Here is a 20,887-nt window from a genome sequence, read left to right as displayed (position 1 = left end):
CCAGAAAGAGCTGGTGTGGGTGGCCTGCTTCTACTCTGAAACACCTTCTGAGTTTTACAGCTGTAGAGTCATCTATGCCCTCCTTTGGTAATTCACAGAGGGACCATGGGCATAAAGAAGCCTTCTTTCACAATGAAACTCAGGATTTCTGAGGGATGTAGGACACAGGACAAACATGAATACGTGGTAGGACAAGAAGGAAGAAGAGAGATGCCGTTTTAGAGTTTTTATTTCAAAAAATAAAGCCGCAGTTAATTTTACATAAATATCTAGGGAGGGATGGGGAAAGGGATGGGGTGGGGGCTTAGCCCCTACCTCCTCTTCTCTTTCACACTGTATTGTAAAAGCAAAGGGGATGGCTAAGGAGAGAACAAAGGGAAGTAGTCAGTGGGAGCATCCTTACCCAAAAGGCTCCCTCAGCCCACCCCTGCCCTGGGGACTGCCTTGGCCCTGGCTCACCTTGCCGAACCAGCGGGACAGCCATATCTGCTTCATGGTCATGTGATCAGGGAGAACTTCGTTGTCAAAAAGGAGCTGTACCTAGGAGGGAGATGTGGGCACAGCTTTAGGAACTCCCCTCTTGCATAGGTCAAGAATAAACTTGGTCAATCTTAGATTCTGTTCTTCACACTTCATAGCTATTCTCCTTCCCAAAAACCTGTGGGGATACTCACATGCTGGGGATTTAACATCAAACGATGACACAGGACCCTCCGGAGATGGCGAACCTCAGCTCTAACAGAACATCGGACATACTTATTCTGGGGAGAAAGAGGGAAGGCAAGAGGACATGGTGTGTGAGAAAGAAGGGCCACTGGGAGATGGGTTTCCTTAGAGAAGCCCTCCCCTCAGCTCTTCTCACCTGCAGGATGCTTTTAGTCTTGTCTTTGCCAGAACTGGGGGAAACAGACACAGGTTAGGGAGCCCTACCTTTCCAACCCTGTCCCCCACCGAGAGCCATAATATACTCTCTTTAAGGGAACAGACACTCTCTCATTTTCCCTCTTGCTTGCCTGCTCCCTGAGCCCCTCCCTGACTCTGGGTCATTGACCCTGTCACTTCAGAGAGCCCATGACCTGGCTCTTACCTCAGCCGTTCCAGGCATAGGCTCAGCTGCTCATCATAACGATAGTAGTGGGCTTTAGAGTGGTCAAAGCTGCTGAAGGGGAGGCCGAGGTTACTCAGGGCTGGCTCTGGGAAAGACAGAGTAGTGAGGATAATGGCACAGGTTCCATACTCCTTTTTCTCCCCGGAGAGCAAAACTGGGAAGGACAAATGCACTGGGAGCTTTACCTTACCCTCCTGCTGCCAAGGGACATACCTTCCCCACTGGGCTGGGTGACCCGGTCTAAGCCTCGGGACTGGTAGAATTCTCGAATCCGTTTCTCTTCACCTAGAAGAGTGTGGAGTATAGGAAGTAAATTATTAGCCCTCCCTCACTCTTTGTTACTCTGGCTGTCAACCTCTTTACCTATGTGATTCCCACCAAAGGCCTTGTCACCTTAAGCTGTTACCCAGCACCAGTCCTCTAGAGGCCCCTCAAAGTCAGGTTGGTCACTCACTGTCCTGCAAGCCAGGCACTAGCTTGTACACGATGTCCTGCATGACCCGGTCCAGTTTGAGGTTGAGCAGCGGCTGTGTCTCATGGATCTTGATGTTGCACATGGGGCAGTACTTGCTGGTTTGGAGGTACTTCACAATACAACTCTTGCAAACTGCAGGAGGAGAAAAGCAGGCACTCAACCCTCTGGGAATCGGCTTCATGGGATGGACAGGCTGCCTGGGTGGTTGGGGCAGGCAGCCTAGAGGCTGCAGCCAGCCTGATGGGGTCTAGGACATGGAAGAAGCAGACAGGGTCTAGGGTACTCACAAGTATGAAGACACTCTGTGATGGTGGTGGCATCGACGAAGTAGCCAGCACACAGGCAACAGACGATGTGCTCATTCAGGTCTTTGATCTTCACTCGGACCTCTTCCTGCGGAAACACCCTCCGTCACCGGTCACCCTCTCCCCAAAGCCAACCCGTGAGCCTTTCAACCTTGGGAGTAGTCCCTTTCATCAAATCCCACAGCCAAGCCGCGCACGCCGTTAGCAGGGTATTAGCTCCCAGGGGCTGACACTCTCCCTCAGCCCAGCAGAGGGCTCCGCGCACAGTGGGGGGGCCCCCTTCACGTGGATTCGCCCAATCTTTCTTGCCCAGGGGAGACTACACGAGATGGGCAGCACAGTGCGCAGGCGTCCTAGACAAGAGTTTGGCAACCCGACAGCAATCGCGCAGGCGCACTGGGCACCCTGCCTCTGCGCAGGCGCGCTGGGCGTCCGGCCAGCCACCGCCCGTCAACTAGCCGGCCCCAGTTCGCACCGCTAGCCGATTACAGCAGTAACCCTGCCGCCCCTGCACCTCGTTCCGTAGCGGGTCCATCTTGTACACTGACTGGAGCTGATTCCGAAGCCTCATCGCGATCGCAATCTGGCCCCCCTGAGGAGACGCCATCTTAAAGGCTGATCTTGGCCACCCACTTCCGGTGCCGCCTGCGGGGCGGGACTTGTCGCCCAGCAACGAGGGCTTAGGTCTTTTCGGATTCGCTGGCCGTCTGTAAGGCCCCGCCCACGTCCCTCTCTCCCCGTGTGCTCACCTGAACACCGCTGGCCCCTCCCCCTCCTCAATTAGTAGCTAGGGAGTGGGGGGGGGGCTGCGTGGGGAGGGATTCTATTTCATTGACCTCCTGTAGTAATCATTATAATAGACCCTCCCTGACCTCGGGTCTAACTTTTAGAGGCTGGAAAAGACTACCCCTTTCTACCCCAACAGGCCCGGCGGTCTCCGCCCTCCACCTCTCAGGGTCGTAGATCTCCTGTGACTACGACCCCGCTAAAGGAGCCCCTCTGGGGTCCTCTCTTCGCTATGTCTCCCTAGTCGGCTGACGAATCTGCGTTACTGAGCTTCGTACGGATGGCGGGCCTTCTCCCGTCTCCGCCGCGAGAGTTTCTTAGGGCTTTGCGGAGTCTCGGAGAGGGTGGCGGGGAGGGAGGGACCCCTAGGGACTTGGTAGTGATCTTATTCCCCCGACCCCATCCTTCCCCTGCCGCCGGGGATGGGGGGGCAGGCCCTGGTTAATGATGATGATTCAATCATCGGCGCCTGCGGAGGCCTGGGACAGACTAATGCAGAGCAGATGCCGAAGGAGGAGGGGAGGACGACTAGGACACTACTGCACACAGACACGCTGAAGCAGCGAGCGCCCGCAGTAGCATAGGCCCAGTCCCGTATTTGGGGAGGACGCAGGAGCCCTGGAGCTTGGACACCGCAGTCCCTAGGTACTTACAGTGGGATTTAAAAAACAAAGATAAATTTACTTTTAAGTATTAACATCAAATGCAATTGGAGAACTCAAGGGAGAGATCCCAATGGAGACCCCTCAAGGCTTTATGGAGGAAGTGGTACTTTGTGTGGGCACAATTTAGAGATGGGGGTGGGGAGTAAGTGTGCTGGAAATAGAAAAGACAGAGTGGAGGGGAATGACCAGAGTGGAACAGGAAGGAGGCCAAGGTGTGGATTTGGGAGTAGTGATAGAAAAATCCGGGCCTTTTGGAGTTGGACCTTAAGTCTGAGGGCAGTAGGGAGCTAGCAGACTTTTTTGAAGGGAGGGAGTTACCCTATGGGGGAAAAATTTTTTTTATTCGTTTATCTTCATAGTGAATTGGAGTGAATGAGCGGCAAGTAGTTAGGAGATCAGCGACTTTTTAATTAACTACTTCCCACACCTCCTTGGCCCAGGATACCATCATCTCTCTGAATGATGGCTGTGGCTTCTTGCTGCTTTCCTTGCTTTCGCCTTTGCTCCTCTTTAGCCTGTTTTCAACATGGCAGTTCAGAGTGAATAAATAAAATAGAATATAAGGAAAATTCTGGGGGTTCATGGATGTTTATTATCTTGTGATGATGGTTTCATGTGTGTATACATGACAAAACTTATTAAATTGTACAACTTAAATATGTGCAGTTTATTGTATGTCAGTTTTACCTTAAGAAAGCTGTTAAAATTAAAATAAAAAAATCAGGTGTCTTGCTTTTCTTCCAATAGCTTCCCTTTTCAGTCAAAATAAATGTCCAAGTCTTTACAATGGTCTTGAAGGCCTTGCCTGGTCTCTCGTAGTCATTCAGTCTTTCCAGCCATACTGGTCCCCTCTGTTTGTTCCACAGATACACCAGAATATTATCCCAGAGTCCCCAACCTGAAATCCTCAAATATCCAAATGGCTCCTCTCTTCCTTCAGGTCTTTCTCCATGGCGCCTTCTGTGATCACTCTAGATAAACCCCAATCCCCAACCCTTTCACTTCTCCCCCTTCCTTGCTTTATTTTTCTTAGCATTTATTGTTATTTCATATATTTCTTGTTTTTCAGCCCCTTCCCCAACTATAGTGTAAGCTTCTTAGTGGCAGGGAGTTGCAGGGATTTTTTTTTTTTCCTGTTGTGCCTACAGCTATATCTCCAGCGACAGGGGCATAGTAGGTATTCAATCAAAATTTTCTGGATGAACAAATGAATGTATCACCTGGTGGTGATGATGGCTTAGGTTAGGGTTTTATCAGTGGAAATGAAAAGGAAGGGCTATATATAAAATACTTCAAAAGAGCATAATAGGAGGAAGTGAATGAAGAGCTTGGGAGGGGAGCATGTCCTTCAGCCTATTGGACTTAAAGTGGCTGCAGCAAAGGCAGATGGAGCTGCCCAAAAGGTTAGGACAGAGGGGCTGGTGGAGCACAGCAAGGGTCATAACCAGGGATGGAGGTCTCAAGAGTTTTATGGTGGATGTAATAGATGCAACTATTGGAGCAAATGCAGAGAGAGATAAAGCTGAAGTCTGAGCTCTGAAGAATGCTCAGTGTTCGGTGGAATAAAGTCAGAGGAGGATAAACATAAGCAGTGACTATGAAAGCCCAAAGATATAGAATAAGACAATTATTACAGAAACAGGAATAGTTCAAGAAATAGTTTGACAAAGTAGAACATATCAGAGAAGTCCTGGATAATGGATACTGGAGCTCTCTGAGAAAGGGTCAGCACAGTGAAGACAGATTGCAGTGGGTTAAAAGAATAAATGATGAGGAAATGGAGGCAGTGGGTGTGGGCAGTTCAAGGGAAAAGAAAAACAGAATTTCTCTTGAGTCAGGCAAAGGTTTTGTCCAAATAATAGAGACCTAAGAGTTGGGGGTAGGAAGGAGTAAGTTGATGAAAGAAATGATGCAGCAATAGTGACTATCTTGAGAGAAGGACAGTGCACCAACAGCAGGAAGGAAGGGCAGGTACAGGAGCACAGGCTGGGGACATGCTTCTTTCTGTGAAGTTGCAGGCGTGGGGGCCTGAAAATCGGAAGCATTGGGGGGTCACACGCACATGGTGAGGGAGATCCAAAACAGTGCACATGGGAGGTGGGAGTACTGACCCCAGGGCCTCCATCTTAGACATAAACTAGCAGGAATCACCACTTCCCAAGAATCAGGGGCTCACAGAAGTGGAACCAAGGCATTTCCAGAGGTGGAAATTCCCAGGACTGTGGCCGATCAAACTGGATACACTTTGTCCTTGAAGTGAGGCACTGAAAAATGTTAACTTCCAAGATTTGTATGTGCTACTGGGTTTGTGACCGTTCTCCTCAAACGATCAGTTGGGCCATCTCTGGGGAACAGTGCCAGGTGTGCTGACCTCAAAAGGCAGGATGTGCACTAAGCAGGTGGACAGGTCTTCACAGTACTGCCATTTTCTTCCTCATTGATTCACTCAGTGATTTATTCAAGGAGTTTATTCAGCTTAGTTGGAGACTTACTAATGTGCTCCCTCTCCTCAGAGGTCCACCCCCTAAAGTAGGGGACTGACACACTCCTGACCTGCAGGCTAGTCCCCTTCAGAGGCTTTATTTACTTTGCCATCTCCCTAAGATCTCTGTCCTCATTCAGCCCATGCTGCCTGTGAACATTTTGACTGAACAGATGTTCCATGTAGTCCCACCTCTCTACTGCTGAGAAAGGATGCTTCTGTAAAGGGCTATGGGAGATGATAATGTTCATCTTCTCCACTAAGATGAAAACACAGCTGCCAAATTGGTAGGAGCTCCCCACCCTCCTTTCAGAAGGGGCTGTTGGCAGGGTGGGGGAAGGGCTGGAGAAATTGGATGATGGAGGTGGACAAGGTTGGGGGAGGACGTCACATTTTATTAATGTCCACTGCCTCCCTCCACTGTCACCCCCTTCAGACTGAGGGACTGGTGACTTTGGGTGGGGAGAGAACCCCCACTCCCCTCTTTATCTTCCTGCCCAGATGCCCAAATATTTCTGGGTCTCTGGAGAAAAAAGACCCCTTACCCTGCCCCAGGCGCCAGGCTGCCAGCCCATCTGCTGAGGAGTAAGGAGGGGCAGAGTGTTTTCCAGGAGATCCTGGAGAATGGATTGGAAGATCAGATCTGTGTTCCCAAGGAGACCCATCTACCAGACTTAGAGGGCATTTCGGCTTAGAGGGGTAACCAGCAGCCTGGTTCTCAACACCGGAGCGGTCTGGGGCCGAGGTGCTAGGGTTGCCACAGCGGGGCGGGATCCTTTGGCCATCACGTGTACGAGGCAGGCCGAACTGCTCATCGGTGCCCACCCGCCTCAGGATGGTAGGAACATCCCCCTCACTGCGCCCAGTCTCACCGGCTAGGAGGCGCCAGGGCCCCCCCGGGACCGGGGCGGTCCAGGGAAGGTAATGTAATTCCGACCCAGCTAACCCGATTATGGCGGCCTGCACCGGGCTGGGCGGCGGCGGGGGCGGGTCTAAGGCGCAGGGGCCCCCCCGGTCGGGGGTCCCATCCAGGGGAGGGACGCAGAGTTCACACACTTCCAGCTCCTGGGTCCGCGGCCAGAGGTCACAAGGTCACCGAGCGGCTTGGGGCTCTCCCTGCCTCAGTTCTCTGATATGCTCCAGGCAGTTGCTGGGGCTTGGGTGGGGTGAAGTGTCTATGGGAAATGAGGCGGCTAGAATCCTCCGAAAGCTTCAGTGAGGTTCCACGTGTCGCCTATAGCGATTTTGACCCCACGTCTTTGAGGGGCGGGGTGTGTGTGCGAGAATAGACTTACGAGGTGCAGAGTGGAAGGGTAGAGTCCCGAGCTCGTGGGCCTGGGTCGGGGGCAGAACGCCAGCCCCAAACTGAGTTCGCCCGGGTTGAGCCACCCGTCCACTTTACACCGGTTTCCGAAAATTGAAATTCTAAGAAACACAGGGCACAGGTTACTGGCTCTAGCAGAAAGAGTAAGGGGCCCTACGGCAGAGGCCGTAGGTGCACCGGGATCACTGGCCCTCAGTGTGTCGCCCGCCCTAGCCCGCTGGACGCGCCCTGGTACCCTCTTCCCACACCTGTCCTCTTCCCGGGCCTCCAGTTCGCTGGCGCCGTTCCCCAACTGCTTCTCATGGCAGCCAGGAAGCCACAACGAGATATGGTCTTCGAAGGCACTTAGGCGGGGGCCACAACGAATCCGGGGGTCGGCAGGCAGGACCCATCGAGAGGCGAAGATTGGGGACTGTGAGAGGAGGCACCCGTGAGGAAGCGGGCGAGACGAAGGAAGCCCAAAGGCGGAGGCCGGCGAGGATGGAGTTGCCGTGTGCATCTCGGCTGACTCAGCGCGCAGCGGCGCGAGCTGTAGCCCCTCCCGTGCTGAGCCTGGTTCCTAACACCCTCGCGACCATCCCCGCCCGTCAGTCTTTACCGTGCTTGGCGCAAATAGACGTCTCTTCCCCTTTAACGGACCCAGCCCCGCCCCTGCCCTATTCCCAGCCCTCACTGCCCACCGAGGCTGATCTGTCAGTCATTGCCCCAGCCCCAGCCTGCCAACCCTCTCCACCCCAGACTCCAGCAGAGGCCCCGGCAGCCCAGCGTCCATCGCGCTTCAGACCCAGCAAGGGCGCTCTTGGGGCCCCGGCGGGTCGCGCTCCCCCGGGATGCGAGTCCCTGTGCCGAGGCCCGGCAGAAGCCGGCACTGGCGTAGCTACTCCCGGTGCGCAAGGATGAAGCTGTGCCGGGGTCCCCGGCGCCCCGCTGCAGCCAACTCCGCTGGCCCCTGAAGCCGCCGCCCCGAGCGCTCCGCAGCTGGGCTCCCAGAGCTGCCTGGGAAGCCATCCCCAGCAGCCGAGCCTCCCGCGGTCTTTCCGATCCGGCCCCATGGAGCCGGCGGTGCTGGCCTCGCACAACCTCCCGCACCACGAGCCGATCAGCTTTGGCATCGATCAGATCCTGAGCTGCCCGGAACCCCCCGGGAGCGGCCTAGGCCCCGGTCGCACGGGCCCGGGCCATGGGGAGAGTGCGGCGTTCTCGGGTGGCTTTCACGGAGCCACGAGCTATGGCTCCGCGGGCTCGCTGGCACCGCTACCTGGCAGCTCCGGCGTGGGCCCGGGCGGCGTGATCCGCGTCCCGGCACACCGCCCGCTGCCAGTGCCACCGCCCGCGGGAGGCGCGCCTGCGGTGCCTGGACCCTCGGGCTTGGGCGGCGCCGGGGGCCTAGCGGGACTCACCTTCCCCTGGATGGACAGCGGCCGCCGTTTTGCCAAGGACCGGCTCACGGGTGAGGTTGCCCGACCCCTCCAGCATCATGCCCCACACTGAGTCCGTTTCCTCATCTTTGACTCTTCCCCAACTCAAGGTCTCCTTTCGTATCTCCCCTCTCCCATCATCCCAGGGGATATTTCCTCAACTTGTGTCTCTTGGTCCTGCTGCTGAGAGGCTATAGGGAGGAGGCTGCCGTCGATGCCCGCGCCCTCCTTTGCAGTCCACTGTCCACACCGCGGGGAGGGCAGGCGAAGTTATGGGGGACGTCTCTCCTTCAACCAAGGGGGAGGGCCGTGTCTTCCGAGGCCCTTTCTTGTTTAGGGGTTTCTGGTGCGGGGCCGAGCTTGGGATAAGGGTAACGACTGCCCGAAAACCCTGCCCTGCTCTCTCTTCTGCCTGTAGCCGCGCTCTCGCCCTTCTCCGGGACGCGCCGCATAGGCCACCCCTACCAAAACCGGACCCCCCCGAAGCGGAAGAAGCCGCGCACATCCTTCTCCCGCTCGCAGGTGCTGGAACTGGAGCGCCGCTTCCTGCGCCAGAAGTACCTGGCTTCGGCCGAGAGAGCGGCGCTGGCCAAGGCCCTGCGCATGACCGACGCACAGGTCAAGACGTGGTTCCAGAATCGGCGCACAAAGTGGCGGTGAGGCGCGGGGTGGCGAGGGCGGGTGGAGCCAAGTGGCGGTGCGGCGCGGGTAGGAAGAGGGCCGGTCTCCCTGACCCCGCGTCTCCGCTCGCCCAGGCGCCAAACGGCGGAAGAGCGCGAGGCGGAGAGGCACCGCGCGGGCCGGTTGCTCCTGCACCTGCAGCAGGACGCGCTGCCGCGGCCGCTGCGGCCGCCGCTGCCCCCGGACCCGCTCTGCCTGCACAACTCGTCGCTCTTCGCGCTGCAGAACCTGCAGCCCTGGGCAGAGGACAACAAGGTGGCTTCCGTGTCCGGGCTCGCCTCGGTGGTGTGAGCGGTGCCTGCCCCACCGGCCGTGCTCTCTTTTCCGGACCGAGGCGCCTCGTGGAGCACCGGGCCCAGGACCTCGGAGGGCGCGGCTGCCCACGAATGGACCGGTGGCAGCGGAGCGTGTGAGGAGAAGCTGGCCTTAGAGGCTACTGTCCAGGGCTTCTCGGCCCCAGCGGGCTCCCAGGCCAGCGTTGCGCTGTTGCTTGGCGCGCTAAGATGCAGCCTTTCCCGCCATTTTTCACTATTGCTCTGTAGCGGGAACCTGAGGCGTCTAGAAGGCGGGACCAGCCGTACGGTAGCCAATGAGGTGAGGGGAGGTGGCAGGCTGGCCAATGGGAGTGCTCTCCTTAGGGACTCCGGATTCTTCGGCGGATGGGTCGGAGCTGGGGTTTGGAGGGCCCGAGCAGGTTAAAGGTGGTGCTGGGATGGGGCTGCGGCAGCCCTCACTGACTGCGTCTGTACCAAAGTTATGAAGGAAGGAAGATGCCAACGGCAGCAGAGCAAGAGTTTGACTGTGTCAGGAACCAGGTTTTACACGCTAGGCATCTCACTCTTCAGCTGTAAAATAATCTCTAAGGATTCCTTCCTGACTTTGAGCCTCATGTTGTCCGTGTGTATTCAACCTGCTGACGACATACTCCCACATGAGCCTCACAACGCACCTGGGCGGAAGCAAGATGGATACTAACAATTTATGAAAGAGAAAATCTAGGAACACTAATCTGGCTCTGGTGTTCCTACGGGGACAAAGGGGAGAGGGGGAAGCAATGGACAAGGTTAATGGGCCCAGTGGAATTACGGTGAGCAGAATGTGGCAAATAATTAGGAAGTGACAGGCCTAAGAAGAACCAAAGATAATTCTAAGGTTGCAAATGTAGAGGATCAGGACATAGTGGTGTGGGTGAGGAAGGGGGAAATTATTAGACTGGAGCAAGATCTAAATCTGCCGGCAAAACTAAATGCTAGGCCTACAAAGAATAACTTCTGGAAACATGCCTTTGGGGGAGGTCAGCTGACATCCACATAGAGGAGGAGATAGATGGAATGATGAGAATAGATATGATTTCTAAGGGAAGACTCTCTGCAGAGAAATCAGAGTTCCAAGGATTAAATCTTCCTTTCCATGAATTTCTACAAACACCCTTACAATGTGCAAGGTGGTGGAGGCTATCAAAGTTAATATTCCAAGAAAAGTAAAGGGAAAGGATACCCAGCTGGAAAGAAAGGAAAGCATGATGTTCCTGAAGTTGTTAGAAAAACTGTAACCTGTGGTGGGCCAGGGGCAGCTGGAAAGCTTGTTGATGGAAAGTTGACAGTTTGAAGATGCTTGCAATATCCTTGAGGTTTAAGAAGGAGCAGGATTTAAGTTGTAATGAGGACAAAAGGGGAGATTTTGCCTGATGCCTATGGCACCCCCATTATTCCTCCCCTGGAGGAAGGAGCAGTGATAGAGGCAAGTGAGCTTTACACAGAGTCAAAGGCCAGTAGTCTACTCATGTTGTGTGTTAGTGACAGCTAAGTTGGTCAGAGCACAAAGGCTTGACCAGGCAAGGGGATGCTGTTGGAGAAGCTGGCCCTGAGTCTTTGATATTGTGTCACCTCAGACTTATTGATGTTGTATATGCTGCTGCAGAACCAAACTCAAATTAGGCTCCACAGAAAAAGAACTTTTATAGACCAAAAGGGAACACAAGGATAGGTTTTGACATAATTTGGGGTATGGGGGTATATCAGTCCCCCTCCAATAAATAGAAGAAGGCTAAGGAAGGGTCCTACCCTATGTAGACTGTGGCTTACTTGATTCCTTCCACTCCCAGCCCACTGTCTCTTGAGACTCACATCCCAGGGTTTCCATTAGACCCTAAACTTTGGGCTTCTAAGTCTGGCTGGCTGCCTTAGTACTAGCCTGAGAGAGGATCTAATACCATGAGACGAGCTCAGCTCCATTCCTTAGGCGGGTCATTGCAGAACACAGGCATCCCCTAGTTCTTGGGTGGAGGAGGATTCACTCCCTGTAGAAGAAGCTGCCATTTCTTTCCTCAGCTGATTGAGGAGGTCTCTGCTCTCGCTGGGGGGCAAGTTACTCAGGAAGTATGGAGGGGCCAACTCCACCAACCTGACGGAGAAAGCCGCCATCAGATGAGTTCTGCGCCCTTTGTGATAATGCTCGCTCTTAGACTCCTCCATGTAGTGATCATATGTTAGTACAAACCTCCTCTTCTCATGGCTCTCTAACTGCCCAGCCATAACTGTGGCCCCAGGAAGAGGAATGGGCAATGAAAGAGGGGTGTCAGGGAACTTACATCTGTGGTTGAATCTCAGAAACAATGGAAAGGCAGTTGTCTTTGGAAATGGAGAAACTGTGGTAGAGCACCCACGGTGGCAGCCCGGCTGGAGCCCTGCGGCTTCGGTAGCAGCAGTATGGAGAGAGCTGGGCCACATGCTTATGTGTTAGGAGCAGGTAATTTCCAGTCCCATCTGTGTCTCGGGCCACCTTATTGAAAGGCAAAGATATTGAAGGAATAAGTGAGAGAGAAGACCAGACAGTAGGGAAAAGAAAAGGGGGTTGAGAAAGATTTAGCAACGGTGGTGGGATTATTAATATTAAAGAATTATCTCTAGGTGTTACAGTCCCTACCATATGGCATTTTCAATGGCTCCATGTACCCCAAAGCCTCAAAGGAAAAGCTTCTCCGGGTTCAAAAGAATTCGTGGAATGACCACCTGGACCCCAGTTCCAGAGAAGGCATACCATTCTTTGGTCCCTCGGCCTTCCTCTCCTTTTAAGATCCTCACCACAACTCTTTCCTCTAACCTTAAGGAAGTATCCTGACACCAGTGCTTTCTGAAGGTCTCTGCGATTCTGCTCAGAGCCAAAGGCTGGTTGGGACAAGGGAAGTTCAATTCGTTGCATGAGTTCTAGGAGTTCTCCTCGAAGCTTCCGGGCTTGGCACAATGCTTTCCAGTTCAGGCCCCGAGCCAGGCACCAAGTCTTGTCTGCTCCGCCTAGGAGAGGAAAGGGACCCGCTACAACTAAAGTCCTCAAGATCCCTGAGAGAACCCAGTCCTTGGCTAAAGGGCCTCCTCTCCCTGGGCATAGAGACCTGTCAGCTGGTTGCACACCACTTCCCCTCTTTGGAAAATCTGCGATTCTCTAATAGGATGCAGTGGGCCACTTACTCTGTATAAAGCCTTCATACACCTGGATCAGAGAGCTGTGATCACCATCTGCATGTTCCAGTGCTCGACGCAAGGCAGCTTCCTCTGCACAGAGTGGAGGATGAGTAAACCCAGGGGCAGCTGAAGGCAGAAGAGAGGAAGGTTTTTGGGGGGAATGAGAAAGGATAGCAGTACAGGTGGAATGGTGAAAAGGTAGGTGTGTCACTTTGGGAACTTATTTCAAAAGACATTGATAATGTCTAGGGGTTATGCCCTTTATTAGACATTGGAGACAAATTAGTGAAAGACAGTCTGTCCCCATGCTTACGCAGCTCAGAGTCTGGTGGGAGAGACAAACAAGTGAGCGACCTTAATGAGTACTATAGGTGTGGGGGTCAGTATTTGAAGCCCAGTGGAGAAGGGGCAAGGGAGTATTCTAGCCTGTGGGGATAGCAAGGCACAGGGGTTAGTAGCATGGTATGTTTGGAGAACTGCAAGTGCCTAGTATGGGGAAGGGAATGGTGTGTGGCGGAGTGGCAGGACATAAAGCTGGAGAGGGCCAGGTCATGAGGGCCTGGATGTGCTATGCAAATGAGCTTCCATTCTGTCTGGAAAGTAAAGAATAGCTGTTGAGGAAATTTTTAAGTAAGAGAGTCCAGGTGCTTGAAGAAGTTCACACAACTAGTTGGGAGACTACTAAATGAATCCATCTGAGCAGTGATGAGGCTCTAACACTGGCAATTGACAGTGAGATGGACAAGAGCAGATGAATTAAAAAAAACATTTAGGAGATAAAAATGAAAAGACCTGGAGAAAGATTAGAATCATGGCAGTGAAGCAGCTGAGATGGTGATGCGATTTTGTGGTGGTGATGGTGGTGGAGACGGGGTAGCTTAAGGAAGTGCTTGATTCAATCCTGGGCTTTGGTACTATGGACAATTCTGGTAGAAATCTCCATCAGGAGCTGGATATATAAATCTAAGATTCAGAAGAATGGTATTGGCAGGGAGATAGAAGGTTTGGAAATTGTAAGTGTAAAGATGGCACTTCAGACCATGGATATGAATGAAATTGCTCAGGGAACTCAGGGAATGAGAAGACAAGGGGCAAGGAGATAACCCTGAGGTCCTCCTTAACGGTCGATGAGCAGAAGACAGAGAGCCCCAGGGAGAGGATGAGGGAATGGCCAGAGAGGTAGGATGAAAACACGAGCAGCGGGTTGAGAGGCCTGGGGAAGTGGTCAGTATTCTCAAGTGGCAAAACAAGGGTCATGAATAAGGGCTCAAAAGTGTTCACTGGATTAGGTCTTGAGGGTCACTGGTGAGCTGAAAGCTCTTTCACTGTTGTGGGCCTGAAGCCAAAATACAGTGGGTGAGGAATGCACCAGATACAGGTTGGAGGTTATTCTGTATAGCTGAAGTGGAGTGTAGGGTTGAGGAAGAAGGCTGTGGAGTTTTAATAGTAACAGAGAGGAGAGATTTCAGCATAATGAGGGGCAAGAGGCAGCAGCGGGTTAAGGCTAACAAGAGAGAGGGATAGGTGACCCAGGCTAGTTCTTCCGGCCCTGTGAGGGGTGGACTGAACATGGGGAAAGGGTTGCCTTAGAGCGCCAGAACACCAAGGGGAAAGACTGAAGTAGCCGTAAAAGCCAGAGAGAGGTGATTTATACCAGTGAGCATGGCAGCGAGGGTGAGCATCTCATCCACACAGTTAAACTCGCACGAGGCCAGCAGGGCTTTGGCCAACTCAGGGAGTAGGGGGAACTCTGATAAGATGACTCCCAGATCTGACAGGTCCCCGTCATCATCTAGGGCTGCCAGATAGTCTAAGTCTTCCAGGGCCTGCATCAGTGCTTCTGGAGCTGGTGAGAAAACAGGGCTTAGAGGGTCGGGAGTCTCAGAGCCTGGAGGTCAGATGGCAGGACTTGGGCAGCAGGGGTCTCACCAGGCCGGTCTAGGAAGTGACACTTCCCTGGCTCTGCAATCTGTCTCCTCTTTAGTAGTAATACCAGAGAGCTCAGATTCTCCTCACACACCCTTGGTTGGGGCACTGGGGGAGCCTCAAGTTCTAGGAAGGACTTGGGATACAGGCAGAGGCAGGATCCTGAGGGGAGAAAGACCTGGGAAAGGAGACCACTGTAGATTTCCCAGGGCTTTCATCCTTTGTGTTGGTGCCTCTTCTCATGTTGGATCTCAGGGAGGACAAGGCTCCTTCTTACCTGGTGGGAGCCCTCCTGCCCGAAGCCATCTTGCTTTTGCCTGGCACTTGCTGATTGGCCTCAACACTTGGGATTCTGCTCGAATTTGAGGACTGTACACCTGTCACCGTTCCCCGACCAAGCCAAGACAGATCAGAGAGGGCCATTTCTATGTTTAGCCCCCACATCCCCTCATCTCTGTCACTCACATTTCGAAGCTCCAGTCCTGAGTCAATGACATGTCGGATGGAAGGGAGGGAGAAGGAGAAGTCAGCCAGCCAGTGAGTGACCACAATCTTTCGGGCACCCGAGTCTGTGTCTTCATATACAGACAGAACAGCTTGGCCACGGCCTGGGTGAAGAGGCAGCACCCGCGGTGGAGGCCCTTGGAGAGCCAGGGGCCCTACCTCCTTGGTCAAGGATTCACAGCATAGGGAAATTTCCTGAAGGGCAGGGTTGGCATTAGAGCAGTTCTCGCCTTTTGGGTCACAGACCCCTCTGAAAACCTAATGAAAGCTCTAGCCCTTCATTCTGAAAAAAAAAAATGTGCATTAAGTACCTCCTCATACAGACTTTTTTTTTTACCTCCTCACTGGGCAGGTATACTAGCACATCTCCTGGCATCTCCGTCTGACATAATTCAAGCACGGCTTGACAGGCAGCTTCTACTCGATCAGGAGCGACAGTGTCCCTGTAGACAGGAGTGGGATCCCCACCAGGCCCTCTGGGCACATGCACAATAGGAGGATTGCCCCAGAAGGCTTGGAGCTTAGGTTCAAGGGTGGGGTCAGTAACCACAACCACTCTGGGGTCTCCTGGAAGGTTTCCCAGCCTGGCATCTCGCAGCAGCCCCTGGAGCAAATCTGAGGCCACCGACCGCTCCTGAGCCTCATCCAGCACCAGCACACCCCAGGCTCCAGGGCCCGGGGTTGAAGCCACCTCCTGCAGAAGCAGCCTGTCCCAGCAAAACCTGTTGACATTGGCAGTGGACAGAGGAGTCAGTGTGGACACTAAACAGCTCTAGAAGCCCAGGGCAGCTTTTCCCCAAGGGTCTTACATTTTGGTATTTCAGAAAAAGATCCTGTGAACCTGTAACTGTGACCTACAACCCCACTGATGATACTTTGACAAACTGTACCCCGGCTGGGAAAGTGACTTTTGTGATGAGGGTGAGGTCGGTTGTCTATGAGGTCCCTGGTTGGGGCAGAGGGCTTAATTCAGTGTTGCATCAGGCATGATTTCAAGGCTGTGCTGGGATGAGGGAGCCTACGGTGAGTTTGTCAGGCCTGCAGGCCTCACCTGAGCAGAGTGTCAGGCCCAGTGCAGTCCTCTTGGGGGATGCTGTATCCAACCTCATGACCCAGGGTCAGGTCCATCTCATCAGCAACCCGCAGGGCCAGGCTCAGGGCTGCCAGAGGGTGGGGCTGAGTGACAATCACCTGGCCCTTCTGGAATCCCCTGGCCAGTGCAAACTCTGCACACCACTGAGGGATCTGGGGCAGGGACAGGGATAATCTCAGTAACACACACAATTTGGTCATGGCCAGTTCAATCTCTTATTTGGGGAGTTCCCTGGTCCTTCACCAGACACCGGGGGTCAGCCTTACCGGTCCTCCTTTGCTCACCTCCCCTGTAGCTCCATGTAGCCCATCCTCCCACCCTTGTCCAGGGAAGGGCCAGTTCCCTAGCCCCTCCCTTTATCTCCCCAAACCTGGGTGCTCTTGCCAGAGCCAGGCTCTCCAGACACCAGCACCACTCCTCCAGGGCTACTCTCCAACTGCTCCAAGAAGATAAAACGAGCAGCCCAAATGGGCAAGGTTCGCCGCTGCTCAAGCAGCTCATAGTAGCGTGAAGAGAAGGGGAGCCCGTCAAAAGGGTTCACAGCCAGTTCAGATTCTCCAGGGTTTGGGCTAGACTCTTCTGCCAGCCCAAGCAGCGGAGAGGCCATGGTGACTGATTGGCAGGGCCTACAGAAGGCAGGGCAGCAATTAAGGCCTTGTATTTTGGTGACTGACACCATCTTCCCACCTTAGCCCTGATCCTAGCCTCAGGTGATAATGCACCTGGGTCCATCCTTCCCAGCATTTCTTGCCTTTCAGCAAACAGTAGAGACCTGAATCTCAAAGTGAGGGACTATCAAAAGTGGACTATCACCCTGTAGTCCAATAGTACAAATCCTGTCACTCAAACAGGGGTCCTCAGGCAGGAACTTTGTGAGAGCTACCCTAAAGGTCCTAAAGGGAAAAGGACTAAGAATAAAGAAGATGAAGAGGGTGGTAATCAGGGAGCAGGGCCACAAGGATCCTGGATTGAAACCTACTTGCAAAGCTCGGAGACGTGTCAGGATGGCAGCCAGTTGCAGACCCACCCAGCCAGTCACCACCACCAACCCAGATCCACCTAAAGTACAAAGGTAAATTCCAGCTCCACCACAAGGATTGGCTCAAATGGGAGTCCTGAAGGCTGGCACTAGGGTGGGGCTATTTGCTCCACCTTAACCTAGTCAGGATCCTATGGAAAACTGGCTCCAGCCACCACACTGAGCATGTGTAAACTCTACGGGGACACTGTCATGTGCTTATTAGTGAAAGGCACCCTGGGACTTGTGGTTTTGCAGCTGTTTCTTTGCAAACCTGAGCTGGACAGTGAAGACAGGGCTCAGCTGCTGCTGGGTCTTCAGTTCAGTTACACTTCCTTAGTATCACTCTTTTGACATGAAGAGGTGATTTCAGACAGTTCCGTTCTGACCATCCCCACAAATCCATAAGGAGACCCTCACCCCTGTTCCCCTCATCCAAGGAAAAAGGAATCTGCCCAGGGGATTTTGAGACCCAGAGAAGAAAGGAGACCTTGAGTGAAAACACTGAATTTAATGTGATATTGGGGGGAGCCCCATCCCTCCCTTTTTACCACCCACCCATCCAGCCTGTTGAGTTGGGTGAGGGCTGCCCCCAGTCTCCGTCCTGCGGCTCTGGGTGCCATCCTGTGCTCAGTCAGCCTCCTGGGTCTGTTTCTCTGTGAATCTCCTATAGGACATAGGGGGAAGACACTGTGTGGGTTTTGCCATATTAGCTTCATAAATAGCTCTGATTTCCAACCTACCCCTTCCTACTCATCGTTTCCTAAACCCCTCACCTTCTTGCGTACTCGTACAGTGCCTGCTTGCGTTCCTGCAGGCTCTCCTGACGGGCCCAGGAGGACTTGGCAAATGTTAGGGCTGTGGGCTGTGGAGTCACCAGGCCAGAGCTGGGGAACTGAGGTGATCACAATGTCAGAGGGCTTGCGAAGTCATCATTAAACACGCATCGAATGCCTACTTTGCAAGAGAGGTACTGTGCTAGGGTCTCAGATTAAAAAGAGAAGTCAGGGATAGGGAGTATGTAGACTGCCCCATCCCACCCCAAGTCACAGACCTGGCCATTTCCTGGGTCTCACCTTGGGGGCTGTGGGAAGGGTCTGGGTCCCCTTAGTGATGTCTTCAGGCATGAAAGCTACAGCTCCCTCAAGCAGATTAGTGATGGTCAAGTCTACACAGCCAGTCCTGGCTGGAGAGAAGGGAAGATTGGAGAGAGGAGTGTTTCCCTGCTTACCTTCTGCCCTCACCACCCACTTTTCCTCTCCATGCCTATTCCTTGTGTGAGGCTACCCTTCCCATACCCAGGTCTCTCTGGATAACGCCCAGTGGCACATGGGGTAAAACCTCCTTGACTCTCTGGGCCAGAGTTGCCTGCTGCACATCAGGAGAAGGGCCAGACGAGGAAGGGAAAGACTGGGCTGCAAACAAGAAATTCGAAATTTAGTGAGTGGAGCAATGGGAGGAAAGAGAATCTGACTTGCATAGGAACAGGAAGGAAATCACATTTGGCTGAAAATAGCCCCAAAAGCTTTGTATACAGAGACCCCATACCTGACTGGGGGCGTAACCTGGGGTGTCTTTGTCGCTTCATGTGTTCTGCTTTGTCTGCTGGAGTAAGTCGTGTCCCTGTCTGGCCCAATTCTTTGGCTATCAGCTAGGGAGAGTTGGAAGATTGGAAGTGTCAAGGCCTCAAGACTTCTTCCCCTGCCTCCTAAGGAAAGACCCCACCTCCCCACTGCTTGTGTTCCCTACCACCTGTTGTACACGGAGGGCAAATTCCTCATTCCCCTCTCCCAAATGGCGATGAACAGGACGGAGCCACCTGCAAAAAACAATCCAGGACCATGCAGGGAGCAACCAGGGTAGAGGGTGTCTGCCCACTTTGATACCACTTCACGGAACAGTAGTGGTGAGGGTGGGGAGACAGTAAAGATTTTGCATTGCCTTTGTGGCAGAGCCTTGATATTAAAATTAAAAGATCTGCAGGTAGACAGGGCAATGCCAATTACTTCCTTGACCTTGAGGTGAGCTTTTCCCAGCCACCAAAAAGTGAGGACAGTTAATACCTTACTTGATACACCGTGAAAGGGACGAAAAGTGACCACAGCAGTTCTGAGACCCAGGAGGCATCTGACACCGTCTGAGGGGAGGGCATGAAGTGAGGTCTAAGCCAGGGCCAGGAGTGGGAGACTTCCTGTCCAAGCCTGAGTCCCAGTCCAATACACACTCACCACAGAGACTAGAGGTCTCTGGACCCGCAAGGTAAGAGGTTGTACCACATCCTGGATAGAAAATGGCCAGGAACTAGGAGAGGGAAGAGAGAGTAGGATGGGATTCCAGCCAGTCCAGACAGCAGTTCATACCTGACCGTCAAACTGTTAAGTAGATAAAGGAGGAAATAAAGGGATCCAGAGTAAAAAACTAACAGTGGACAGATCAGAAATGAACTAGGAAGGGGGATAGTTGAGGGGTAGGGCTTAAGAAGGTTGTTAAAACTCAAGGGGCCCCAAGCCTGACCACCTACCCGGTTGGAGACAGATACCTGTGCTCACCCACCTGAAGCGCAGGAGCCCCTCCCGGCCATTGGTGGCCTCTTCCTCCGGGAACAGCAACAGAGGTGTCGGGGGAAGCCTCATGGAAGCACAGAATCTCTTGAGTGACTCCACCAATTCCCCCCGCCCATCCATCTCCATGAAGCCCCGAGACCAGCACACAAAGCTGGGGGGACTATTGAGTAGAGGCTGGAAATAAGGAGAGAAGGCAAGAATAAAAGATGTTAGGAAGTGAGATAAGCTGACACACGGAGTAGAGAAGTGGGATTAGGGGTTTGGCTCAGTATCTTGCAGTCCCCAAGGGAAACCCAGGCAGGCAGAGGGGAGAGCCTTGAGCTGGGCCCGAGAGAACTGCCCCGAGGACCTCCCGGCTTTGCGGCACTCACGGTGCTACAGCTGGTGAGCAGGTTGACTATGTTGTGGTCGAAAGGTGTCACATGGTTGGAAATGAGGACCCTCACGCGGTGATCCCGGAGTCCAGAGTCCTCCTGCCGGGCCACGAGCCCCAGCACCGCACACATGGTCCGCACCACGAACCTGGGGACGTAGGCAGTTGTGACTGCACGGCCTCCAGCCCAGCCCAGCCCAGCCCTGAGCCTCCCTGAGCGCCCAGTCGGAACCTGCGAAGGACGCTGTCTGGCAACGCGCAGCTGACCAGGAAGACGTGGATCCCAAGAAAAAGGCGCAGGACGAGGAGGCAGAACCCGACTGGAGCGTAGAGCAGCAGCGCGAGGAGCAGGAAGCCGTCACCCGGGAGCCTGGGGACGAGAGGCGGGTGATCGGGCACTGAAAGCCGAGTGGACGCGGGAGCCGGCCTTTTCCTGCAGGGGCTCTTACCGGTGCGAGTCAAAGAGCCGCTCCGGCCCTGGCGCCGGGGGAGGCTCCATCGCTGCTGCTTTAAGAGTGTCTGGCTGCCGTCACCGCCATCTTCGCGCCCTGCCGCAGGGCCTCCTGGGAAGGCGGAGTCTTTGGGCAGCCGCCCAGGGTGCTGAGAGCCGAAATCCTGAGGCGCCCCGGAAGGGTTAGCTGTCCCAGCATGCCTCGCGGGTCTTGGACCATCTAGAAATCGCGTCCCGAGGGGACCACAATACC

General features: G+C 53.8%; 4 protein-coding genes across 7 annotated transcripts; 1 reads left to right on the top strand and 3 right to left on the bottom strand.

The window, feature by feature from the left end:
• Positions 1-211: 211 nt before the first annotated feature.
• PCGF1 (polycomb group ring finger 1) lies at positions 212-2,557 on the bottom strand. Its single transcript, XM_017668689.3, has 9 exons — positions 2,403-2,557; positions 1,871-1,976; positions 1,563-1,715; positions 1,322-1,393; positions 1,088-1,193; positions 863-896; positions 675-761; positions 460-540; positions 212-359 (listed from the first exon to the last, which is right to left on the bottom strand). The coding sequence occupies exons 1-9, from the start codon at positions 2,493-2,495 to the stop codon at positions 312-314; spliced, it is 780 nt and encodes a 259-aa protein (XP_017524178.1). The 5' UTR covers positions 2,496-2,557; the 3' UTR covers positions 212-311.
• An 894-nt stretch (positions 2,558-3,451) lies between these two features.
• On the top strand, positions 3,452-11,072 carry TLX2 (T cell leukemia homeobox 2). The gene is made up of 3 exons (XM_017668692.3): positions 3,452-8,595; positions 8,982-9,219; positions 9,319-11,072. The coding sequence occupies exons 1-3, from the start codon at positions 8,196-8,198 to the stop codon at positions 9,533-9,535; spliced, it is 855 nt and encodes a 284-aa protein (XP_017524181.1). The 5' UTR covers positions 3,452-8,195; the 3' UTR covers positions 9,536-11,072.
• A 113-nt stretch (positions 11,073-11,185) lies between these two features.
• DQX1 (DEAQ-box RNA dependent ATPase 1) lies at positions 11,186-17,629 on the bottom strand. 2 transcript variants are annotated; one of them, XM_017668690.3, is made up of 12 exons: positions 17,208-17,629; positions 16,599-16,854; positions 16,187-16,380; positions 15,473-15,857; positions 15,097-15,330; positions 14,909-15,008; positions 14,635-14,793; positions 14,360-14,551; positions 12,712-12,831; positions 12,347-12,537; positions 11,835-12,025; positions 11,186-11,647 (listed from the first exon to the last, which is right to left on the bottom strand). In XM_017668690.3, the coding sequence occupies exons 2-12, from the start codon at positions 16,833-16,835 to the stop codon at positions 11,491-11,493; spliced, it is 2,160 nt and encodes a 719-aa protein (XP_017524179.1). In that variant the 5' UTR covers positions 16,836-16,854; positions 17,208-17,629; the 3' UTR covers positions 11,186-11,490. The 2 variants fall into 2 exon arrangements, with proteins under 2 accessions (XP_017524179.1, XP_036883044.1); XM_037027149.2 differs by having other exon boundaries at positions 12,712-12,795.
• A 108-nt stretch (positions 17,630-17,737) lies between these two features.
• Positions 17,738-20,823, bottom strand: AUP1 (AUP1 lipid droplet regulating VLDL assembly factor). Of its 3 annotated transcripts, XM_017668712.3 has the most exons (12): positions 20,633-20,823; positions 20,416-20,553; positions 20,182-20,332; positions 19,800-19,984; positions 19,475-19,547; positions 19,310-19,383; positions 18,999-19,065; positions 18,795-18,897; positions 18,545-18,661; positions 18,323-18,432; positions 18,023-18,141; positions 17,738-17,913 (listed from the first exon to the last, which is right to left on the bottom strand). In XM_017668712.3, the coding sequence occupies exons 1-12, from the start codon at positions 20,680-20,682 to the stop codon at positions 17,877-17,879; spliced, it is 1,224 nt and encodes a 407-aa protein (XP_017524201.1). In that variant the 5' UTR covers positions 20,683-20,823; the 3' UTR covers positions 17,738-17,876. The 3 variants fall into 3 exon arrangements, with proteins under 3 accessions (XP_017524201.1, XP_017524203.1, XP_073098283.1); XM_073242182.1 differs by lacking the exon at positions 17,738-17,913 and having other exon boundaries at positions 18,025-18,200; XM_017668714.3 differs by lacking the exons at positions 19,310-19,383; positions 19,475-19,547.
• Positions 20,824-20,887: the final 64 nt, after the last annotated feature.

Source organism: Manis javanica, chromosome 1 (assembly GCF_040802235.1).
Source record: "Manis javanica isolate MJ-LG chromosome 1, MJ_LKY, whole genome shotgun sequence".
Taxonomy (NCBI): Eukaryota; Metazoa; Chordata; class Mammalia; order Pholidota; family Manidae; genus Manis; species Manis javanica.
This window is presented reverse-complemented; position numbering and strand designations above follow the sequence as displayed.